The sequence below is a fragment of the Ixodes scapularis genome, unplaced genomic scaffold, assembly GCF_016920785.2.
Source record: "Ixodes scapularis isolate PalLabHiFi unplaced genomic scaffold, ASM1692078v2 PGA_scaffold5__190_contigs__length_132052651, whole genome shotgun sequence".
Lineage (NCBI taxonomy): Eukaryota > Metazoa > Arthropoda > Arachnida > Ixodida > Ixodidae > Ixodes > Ixodes scapularis.
The window spans coordinates 15,214,795-15,225,418 of NW_024609880.1; the positions used below are offsets into that span (position 1 = coordinate 15,214,795).

At 47.9% G+C, this 10,624-nt stretch overlaps 1 protein-coding gene across 1 annotated transcript; it reads left to right on the top strand.

The window, feature by feature from the left end:
* The first annotated feature begins 2,595 nt into the window (after positions 1 to 2,595).
* On the top strand, positions 2,596 to 3,351 carry LOC121838093. Its single transcript, XM_042294159.1, has one exon. The coding sequence runs from the start codon at positions 2,596 to 2,598 to the stop codon at positions 3,349 to 3,351; it is 756 nt and encodes a 251-aa protein (XP_042150093.1).
* The last annotated feature ends 7,273 nt before the right edge of the window (positions 3,352 to 10,624 follow it).

The following is a 10,624-nucleotide window of genomic DNA, read 5'->3' on the forward strand; positions in this document are numbered from 1 at the left end:
GTTATTGATTTTAAGGTATCGACGTTTATCGAGATAACACTTGTGTGCCACTTTTGTTCTAGGACAAATTAGTATTGCCAGTAGTAATGGCACCAACGCCAAATCCACCTGAATAAAATATTATTTGATACAATCGCCTTTTTTTTTGCCCAGCATACGTTTACATTTGGATATTGTTTGTTTATTTTTAATAAGAAACACTGCAAATTTGAGCTCCAAATTTCGGAGAATTTGGAATAAAAAAATGAACTCCGATAAACTCCGAATTTTCGGCGAAAAATAAACTCTGAAAAACACCCTCCGAACTTGACGAAAACTAAACTCCGAAAACACGGAACCCTACTCATTCCTGACCATATGACAACTTCCTTTCGCAGTTTTCAGTTTGTCTGCGAGATCGGTTCAACTTTCAACATAATCTTCGGGGGCGCAGGGGTCCTCAGGACGAAATCTGGGTTTTTCACCTGATAGAGGTTTGTGCCGAATTCTTTGTTAAAAGAAGAGAGTTTAATCGTGAAATCAAACAGCGAAAATCAAGAGCGTCCATAGGTGCCGCGCATTGTTTGACACCCCTAGCTTCCGTCTATTAGAGGAGGGCATAAATACGAGTATTTTATTGTAATTTCTGCCGTCGGCGCGAATTTGTCACCTCTCGCAGGCGTGAAAATGGGGGAAAACGCACAGAGTACAATGCTTGCTAATTTCTCCATTTTGATATTTGCCTCTCCGACCGAAGTGGTACTGAAGCTCATGCTCGTCCTGTGTACAAATACGAGCACACGACGATAATGTCAGATACAATAAGGCCCCAGTGCATTTTACAGAACAGGTCGCGTCGGCTGCCAAAGACGGCAACAAATAAGAAGACCAGTACGTGGTACACAATATACATTTTGCACAAACGCTTTTAATTATTGAATTTTCGTTAATATACTGGTTTCCGTCAATAAACCTAATATAACTGAGAAGTTTATGAGTCTACAAATATTCACCGCAATAAACCGAAAACTTTTTTTTTTAATAAAAACCGAAAAAAAGTGCGCGGAATTTGAAATAATACAAACCGAAAACGCCGAACCCTAGTTATATTGTCAATGTCATGTTTTGACGCTGTGCTGTTTTGTTGCTGGGCTGTTCTGACACTGTGCTGTTTTGACGCCGTGCTGTTTTGGCACGTGCCCTTCTGTCGCTGTGCCGTTTTGACGCTGTGCTGTTTTGTCGCGTGCTATTTTGACGCGTGCTGTTTTGTCGCCGTGCTGTTTTGACGCTGTGCTGTTTTGACGCGTGCTGTTTTGACCGTGCTGTTTTGTCGCGTGCTGTTATGTTGTGTGCTGTTCTGTCATGGTGCCGGTTATGCGGCATGGCGGACATTATGTGGGTGGCTAATCTTTGTGATAAGTCGGCTAATTAATTAAAATTTGTTAATTAACTTTTTTTAAAATCGAAAATAAACATATGGTTTCAATTAGAGACTTGCTGAGCAGCATCGAAAACCCCTAAATCAACTATGTTTAGAAGGATATAACGCCGGGACAGAATTTTACGGCATTCTGTAAAAACGCTTCATTTGGACGCGTTTCTAGATTTCGGTTTGTTTCTTATCGGAGCGCATCTTTGCGCCCGCGGTCCTGTTCCCCGGCGGTCGCGGCGCGAAGCCACCCCTCGCTTCCCTCGCAGAATGGAGAGAAGTATAGCGCACATCTGTTGCGCGTCTCAGCCACTGGTGTGCAGGACCGCGGGCGTGGTGATGGGCTCCGAAAAGAAACCGAAATCTAGAAACACGCCCAAATGAAGCGCTTTTACAGAATAAAATGCTTTCCCGGCGTTATATCCTTCCAAGAAAGAAGAAGAAGTCGCAGGCCAGATATACCGTTCCATCAGTCTGTGCATTTTACACTGAAATTCCTTATCCACGGCCATAATTTGTCAGTTGGATGGTGGCTTCGACAACAGGTTTTCATCTACGCAAGCCTCAAAACAGCCGGGCTCAACAGAACGTTGGTCAGCGCTGGAAGAATCCTACAAGCTTGGCAGCTCCAACGGAGCCCTAGAAGGCCTCTTAGCAACTACCGCTGCTCCAGTACCATGGTGAGCGGCGGCTTTCTTCTGCAGTTGCACGAATCAGCTCGACCTAGCCCTGCGTGTTTGACAGCGTAATCGCTGGAACCCAGTACTGCCGGCCAGTCGTTCAGTCGTAGCGCAGTTACTCACCATCCTGACCAGTTACCTGCCCCAGTGGCTCGCGTCGATACTTAGAGGAGTGCCTCGACCTACGGACTACGTTTCACACACTTCAGCGAATTCCCTTATGCATATGGATTCCCCAACGATCCGCATGATAGAGTGCACGGCATGTAGCAAGTCTATAAACAACGATGGCAGGCACATGTCGTGTTCGGATTGCAAGTCCAATTACCATCTTGGACAATCTTGCTCCGGGATTGCTGATAAAACCTTCATCACCATGGGACAAACGAAACGAGAAAATGGAAGTGCCGTGCGTGTCGTGGGAAGGATGGTTAGGTGGGGGCATATGAGCCGAAGTCGTCAAGCTCCTCTGAAGGGATAGGACTGCTCTCTGCACAACTAACAGCTATGAATGAGAAGCTGGAGGGATTACTGTCATTGAAGGGCAGCGTCGATTCCCTTATGACACTGTCGGCCAAAATAAACGAACTTTTAGCCCTCAAGCCCATTGTCGAGAGTCTAAGGGAGACTGTGAACGGCCTACAACACTCAATGGATTTCTTTTCGGCCGACTATGACTGCCTCCTCAAGTTGGCGACCACCAACGAACAGAATGGCAAAGCCCTGCAAACGGAGCTTTCTCATTTAAAGTCAACAGTGGAGGCGCAGGCATCCGAGATCCAAGAGATGCGGGTCGCCCTAAACGACAACGAGCAGCACAGCCGTCTGCCAAACCTGGAAGTGCACGGACTTCCTGTCTCACCTCATGAAGATCTTATGTCGCTTGCTGAGACTCTATCAAAAAAACTGAATATCTCAAACTTTCAGAAATCTGAGATTCTTGCTCTTCACCGCTTGCCAGCCAAATATGCAAAAAACCCACCGATTCTGCTCAAATTCGCGTCTGTCCACATGAAGGAATCCTGGATGGCAGCGCGGGGTACGCTTCGATCGCTGGGTCAGGATAGTTCTCTTCCCAGACTGTACTTAAATGACAACCTGACCCACGCCAACAAGGAGCTGTTTTGGCGGTCAAGACAGAAGGACAGGGAACAGGGCTATAAGTTCGTCTGGGTAACCAGAGCTAAAATTTACGCAAAGAAGGCGGTGGGTTCTCCACCTGTGAGAATTCACAGTTCGCTAGACCTTAAAAATATTCTTTAGATGTATGGTAGATTTCGCTCAGGTTTTAAATTTTTCATATCTTCGAAATTTTTTTGGAAATTGTGAGGAAACGTTTTTTTCTGTAGTACACGTTAATATTCGGAGCATACGTAAACATTGGGCAGAATTCGAAATTACCTCAAGAGCGATTGCTTCTTCAGTAGATGTATTTGTCTCAACAGAAATTAACGTCCCCTCTTCTGCAACAGATCAGTTCTCTTTACCGGGTTATCGTGGTACTTTTTCCACTCGAGATATGGGTCATGGTGGTGGTATCGCGGTTTTCGTGAGTGATAAATGGTCATTTTCAAATATTTGGTTGACGTTCGCTCAGGCCGAGTTCATTGCCCTTTCTGTGGAGAATTCAATCAATTCCATATGTTTGCTCGCAATGTATAGACCACCGTCCACAAATATAGGGTCCTTTCTCGTAGAATTTGAAGAAAACATTACTGATCTGAGTCCGTATAGTCAATTATGCATTATAGGAGACTTTAATATTGATATCTTGAATGGGTCTAAATCTAATGTATGCAATTACCTCAACACTTTGGCAACTCATGGCATTGAGTCCGTTATTGATTGTCCAACACGTGAAGAGTTCCTTTTAGGGAGACTTGTTTTGTGATGCATTGACCACATTAACCTAAGAACATCTTCGACTGTCGTGAAATCAGCAGTTATTAAGGAAAAACTTGCCGACCACTACTTTGTGGCCTGCCGCTGGTCAATCGGCGTTCTTAAATCGCGCGAAACATCAGGCCGCATTAATGTTACAGGTATCGACACCACGGCCTTTGATAAATTGGTCTCAGCTATTGACTGGAACCACTTTTTGAGGACCGTTAACTACACCGACGTTTATCCAAAGTTTGGGCTGGTTTTCAAACAGTTCTATGAAAGATGTCGTAGAGAAATATTTGTAAAGAAACGCAACCCTGATCTTGTATGGCTGAATGCAAATATTGTAGATGCGATAAGGGAAAAAAATGCACTATGGGCTCGCTGCCGTCGTTCACCCAATGATGCACACCTACGAATACTCCTTAAATCCTGCCGTAACAAAGTAGACGCGATGATTCGATCTGCTAAGCGCATTTCTTATCACAGAAAATTCTCCCAATCTCATTCGGATGCCCGTAAAACTTGGTCTTTGATAAATAAACTCTGTGGACACCAAAGACACTCCATTGATGATACGCTGAAACGACATTTTGGAGATAATTTTCAATCGATTGTAGAGGATTTTAACGTTTTTTTTTTTTGTTACTTTTTCTGGTCAGGCGAGAGATAGCCTAGATGCATTTGATAACCTAGTCTCTTCTTCAGCGTTCCTTCCGCCTTTTCAGGAAGCTGATCTATATTCCATTTTGGAATTCCATTTTGGAATAATTTTATGGTAAACTACTTAAACAAATAAAGACAACTTCACTTTTAAGAAATTGAAAATATATTTTGTTAGCATGAAGCGATACGCGTGGCTTTGTGCCCTTTAAGTGAATTTTCTAAAGGCATGTGCATTTTTTCTCGTAATCTTTTTTGTTTGGTTATCAGTATTCTTGAATTATGACTTTGTGTAATCTTTGTGTAAATATTGCATTGCTATATGGTAACAAATGTCTCCCTGATATTTATATAGTATTTTTGAAACTATTTATTGTATCACGAAAAAGAAATTACGTTCATGTTGTAAACTTGTGACTCCCACATGAGGAAGTTTATTAGCTTGGTAAGGCTGTTAATAAAACATTTAGCCTATGGTCCTTTCAATGAAGCACCCCCCAAAAATAATATAAATTTAATTAAATACGCGAATTTCACGCTGTAGGGACATTTCGTCGCGCTTGTATCACGACGCGTATTCATGGACCCGGCCCACCCGTTCACGCCGTTTTGCGGGGCAGTCTGCGACGGCTCATTACAAAAAAAAAAAATATTAACCCACCTGTTTCATCTGTACACGCCATTCGCGGTGACAGTCGGGGGACTTATTGCGCAGAAACAAAAAAGCTAATATGGGCCTGTTTGCTCGAAGCCGGCTAACTTTAACCGAGGTAAAAACTTAACCGTTCTTCCCTACTAGGTACCTTCAAGTACCTAGCAAAATGCGACGAGGGCTGGATGAGCGATAACTCCGTGTTTTATTATGGGGTGTAGCAGGTGTCACCTACTAGTTGTAGCAAGTATAATTGGCTTTCGTGGAAAAGTTCCCAAAAGGGGGGACACACAAACGCGCGCTACCGTTTTTTTCGCGACGCAGCGCGGTATACATTGGAGCTTAACACTTAAGAAACACATTCGGTTGCACGTGTCACAGATATTGGGTGAAATAAAACTATATTGATTATTAAAATAACCCCTGGAGAAGGGGAACAAGAGAGACAAAGGACAAACACAGATCTCCAAACACAGCTAGGTGACTGGTGCGCAACCGGAAAAATCCGCCTGGTTCGGGTACCAAACCCGGGACCTCTCCATTACAGGTGGAGCGCTCTACCAACTGAGCTAAACAGGGGTTAGCTCAGGGTTAATTTAGTTTATAATTATAATTGCATTATAATCATTAACTAAATTAACCCTTGTTTGTAGAATATCTAAATGTTTGGCGGTCTCAATTGAAGACAAGCCTCGTCGAAATTTCCTTAAAAGTACGAAAGAGGGCGCCGAAGTTCAGTCCTGGAAACGATGAGGAAGAAGTGAGCAGTGAAATGAAGGCGGCATTTCACTGCTCACTTCTAGCATGTAAGAGCTATTTATAAGACAATCATAAATTGAAAACCATGAAATTCGGCTCCAGTGAAGAAACACTAATTACTAAATTACCGAAGCATCGAGGAGAATGCTAAAAGTATAATTCAGCGCTCCGTGCGGGCTGGCCTTTCGGGTATTAAAGATAATCATAATAAGGCTTCGACGAACGCGCGTGCAAGGCAAAATTTGTTTTAGGCATTTACTTTAAAGCAGTTACTGCTGCAGACACCAGCGCGTGCAGCGCATGTAGCTACAATCGTAGCATGCACCTTGGTGGTTGGCCAATTTAGTGAATGGTCTTTTGGGACACTGTCTGCTTCTGCGTGCTATCAATACCCGGCCGATTGAGTCAATGCAATCCACTATAGTATTCTAAAGATGTTGGCATGCCGACAATTATCGCGTTCATTTAGGCATAAGAATGGCCAGAATCGAAAGAGTGTCAAAAATTGCGGCGAGGTCATTGCTCATGCTTTGCGATTTAAGTGATGTAAGGCAAAGCGAAAGCCTCCTGCACCATTCACTGCTGACTAACGCGCCCGATATTGCAGATATTACGACATCTTATAGTTTGAAAGGAAGCGGCGCTCGCTCGCAGAGGCACCGCTATGTTTTTCCGACTTCCTTACTCTGCCGGTCACGTGACCTAAAATTTCCCCTCGTGGGAAATGCGGTTAACTTTTTGCAGTGGTTAAAGTTAACCGGCTTCTAGATAACGGGTCCTGTGTTGTCTATAAAGCATTCTGCCGATGAAACTGCATGTCAATGAAACGGGTGGTGAGTCGTGACCAATAAACAAGAAATAAACAGAAATAAATAAACGTTTAATGTGGCGAACTTGTGCCAAAAATAAAGAAGGAAACAGAAGAAAGCAGAGCGTCGCGGGCGTCGAAGTCGGCGTGTCAGCAGAATCGAGCGCTAGGGCGAGACTGACTCGACAAGGTCGCGGGCGGCCTCTTATCTAGAGTGCGCCGCTATCTCGAAGATTCGGCGAAAGCGGTTCGAGCGTCGCGTGATCGGGGCGAGAATGAACACGCACTTTCTAGAAAAGAAAAGCAGGGATAAATGATAAAAGTTACGTGCGGTACATGAATAAACGGGAACTTTCTGGAGGACCGTGACCGAGCGTTGCTTTCTCAGCCTTGCGCGCGGCATTACTCCCCCCTTTAAAAGTGCATCGCCCCGATGCAGTGTAAAACAAATCAAAATAAAAAAGAACGATAAACTAAAGAGTCTTTTGGAGCACAAAAGGTCCACAGTCCTATCGAGCGTTGTACGGCTTCAGGCGCACGACGTGGACGACATCAGGTCGTGGTGGGCGGCGTGACGATGTTCGTGTTCCGTCGGGCATCACCTCGTAGTTCAGCTCGCCGAGGCGGCGAAGTACCTTGTATGGTCCAAAGTACCGTTTCAGCAGTTTCTCACTGAGGCCGCGGCGACGGATGGGCGTCCATACCCACACCCTATCTCCGGGCTGGAAGTGGACGTCCCTGCGACGAAGGTTGTAGCGGCCGGCGTCGACGCGTTGCTGGTCTTGAATCAGGAGTCGGGCGAGCTGGCGAACTTCTTCGGCGCGTTGAGCAACCGCCTGGGCGTCGTCGCTCTCGTTGTCAGATGGCTCATGGGGCAGCATGGCGTCCAGCATGGTCGTTACCTTCCGACCATGTACCAGCTGGAAAGGGGTGAATCCAGTGGTCTCTTGAACCGCCGTATTGTAGGCGAACGTGACGTAGCGCAGCACCTCGTCCCACGTCTTGTGCTCTACGTCGACGTACATAGAGATCATACCGGCGATTGTCTTGCTGAGTCGCTCCGTCAGCCCGTTGGTCTGCGGGTGGTACACAGTTGTACGACGATGGCTGGTGTGACTGAGTCAGAAGATTTCTTGGGTCAGTTGTGCCATGAACGTTGATCCGCGATCTGTAATCAGAACTTTTGGAGCGCCGTGCCGGAGTACGATGGACTCAATGAAAAACTTGGCAACTTCCACAGCAGTCCCCGAAGGAAGAGCTTTCGTTTCGGCGTACCGCGTGAGATAATCTGTGGCGACGATGATCCAGCGGTTCTCCGACGTCGAAGGCGGAAAAGGACCAAGTAGATCCATTCCGATCTGCTGGAAGGGTGCAGTTGGAGGAGAAATAGGCTGCAGGAGTCCGGCCGGTCTCGTCGGAGGTTTCTTGCGTCGCTGGCCCTCGTGGCATGATCGTGTGTACAGGTGGACGGTCTTGGGGAGCTTGGGCCAGTAATACTTTTCACGAATACGGGCCAGTGTCCGGCTGTATCCAAGGTGTCCGGACGTCGGGTCGTCGTGACATGCTTGAAAGATCTCCCCTCGAAGGTCGGTCGGGATTACCAGCAGCCACGGCGTGTTGTAGTTCCCGAAGTTCTCTTTGTAGAGTACACCTTGTCGAATGGTGAAGGTCGGCACGGCTCGTGAGAAAACACGGGGTACGGTACCGCCGCGCCCTTCCAGGTGCTCGATTAAGGCTCGCAGCTCCGGATCGTCTCGTTGACGTCGTGCCATGTCATCGGTGTTCACTGCCCCTAGAAAGCACTCGTCATCATCGTCGTCGCTGCTGCGGGAAGGTGTTTCGACAGGGGCCCTGGACAGGCAGTCAGCGTCGCTGTGCTTGTGTCCTGACTTGTAAACCACAGTCATGTTGAACTCTTCTAGCCGGAGGCTCCACCGAGCGAGGCGTCCTGACGGGTCCTTGAGGTTCGCAAGCCAGCACAGCGAGTGGTGGTCCGTGACTACGCGGAACGGGCTTCCGTACAAGTACGGACGAAACTTCGTGATTGCCCAGACGACCGCAAGGCATTCTTTCTCAGTCGTGGAGTAATTTCTCTCTGCCTTGGACAGTGTACGACTTGCGTAGGCGATGACTCGTTCGGTGCCTTCTTGTACTTGAACTAGTACCGCGCCAAGTCCTGCGTTACTTGCGTCAGTGTGAATCTCGGTGTCCGCATCCTGATCGAAATGTCCAAGAACCGGAAGCGTCTGGAGTCGTCGCTTCAGCTCGTCGAATGCCTGCTGTTGTTCCTCGGCCCATTCGAACCTCTCGGCGTCCTTCGTGAGGTTTGTGAGCGGTGCGGAAATCCGTGCGAAATCCCGAACGAAGCGACGATAGTAGGCGCAAAGTCCAAGGAATCTTCGCACGGCCTTTTTGTCTGTCGGCACTGGAAATGACGCGACGGCGCGAGTCTTCTCAGGGTCTGGGCGCACGCCTTCGTTGCTAACCACGTGACCTAGAAACTTCAGTTCGTCATAGGCGAACCGACACTTTGACGGCTTGAGGGTGAGTCCAGCGGTCCGTATGGCTTGAAGAACAGCTCGGAGTCGTCGCAAGTGCTCGTCGAAGTCGCTGGAAAACACCACGACGTCATCGAGGTAGACCAGACAGCTCTGCCACTTCAGTCCTGCCAGTACGGTGTCCATAACACGCTGGAAAGTTGCTGGCGCCGTACATAGTCCGAAGGGCATTACCTTGAACTCGTACAGCCTATCCGGCGTGACGAAAGCTGTCTTCTCTCGGTCCCGTTCGTCGACTTCGATCTGCCAGTAGCCGCTCTTCAGGTCCATGGATGAGAAGTATCGAGAGTGGCGCAGCCGGTCTAACGTGTCGTCGATTCGGGGGAGTGGGTAGACGTCTTTCTTCGTCACCGCGTTCAGCTGCCGGTAGTCCACGCAGAACCGAAGCGTTCCGTCCTTCTTCTTAACCAGTACGACTGGAGAGGCCCACGGACTGCTTGATGGTTGGATTATGTCGTCGTTCAGCATCTCTTGAACTTGCTCCTGGATCACCTCCCTTTCTTTAACGGAGACTCTCTACGGTGATCGATGCACAGGGCGCGCGTCGTCCTCGGTAATGATGCGGTGCTTCGCAACGGCTGTTTGGCGTACCTTCGACGACGTCGCAAAGCAGTCACGGTTTTCAGCGAGGAGGTTAATCAGCTGCCGTCGTTTCGGGTCCGGAAGCTTAGGGTCGATGTCGAGTTGCGCTGGCGACGTACCGTCTTGCTGAGGTGGCGAGGATTCAGCAGTAATGGCGGCGATTTCGGCGGAGTTTCGGAGATCCTCGACGTGGCCAACGGCTGCACCTTTTGTGAGGTGTTGCGTTTCATTCCGGAAGTTCGTCACGAGGACCACAGTGCGGCCATCCTGAAGTTCAGCTACTCCTCGTGCGACGCCTATTCCTCTTCCCAGGAGCAACTGGAGGTTACCTTCCAGAAGAACTTCGCTACGGGTAGCTGCATCGGTCACGACAGGTACGACAACACTTGATCGCGGCGGCAGATTCACGTGGTCGGCAGCGACTCGGACGGCGGCTGACGCAGTTTGGAGTTTCTCTGAAGGCGGAACAGGTGTCCGCAGCGTCAATCTGTTTTCTCCAAGGTCGATGACGGCGCCGTATTCACACAAAAAGTCCATGCCGAGAATGACGTCTCTGGAACAGTCTTGTAGAATGACGAATTTCACAGGACACGTCTCGCCGTGAATTTCGACGCGAGCGGTGCACCTTCC

Bases quoted from the DNA above. Each gene is read 5' to 3' on its own strand.
- LOC121838093 (XM_042294159.1), top strand. From the start codon at position 2,596: ATGAATGAGAAGCTGGAGGGATTACTGTCATTGAAGGGCAGCGTCGAT.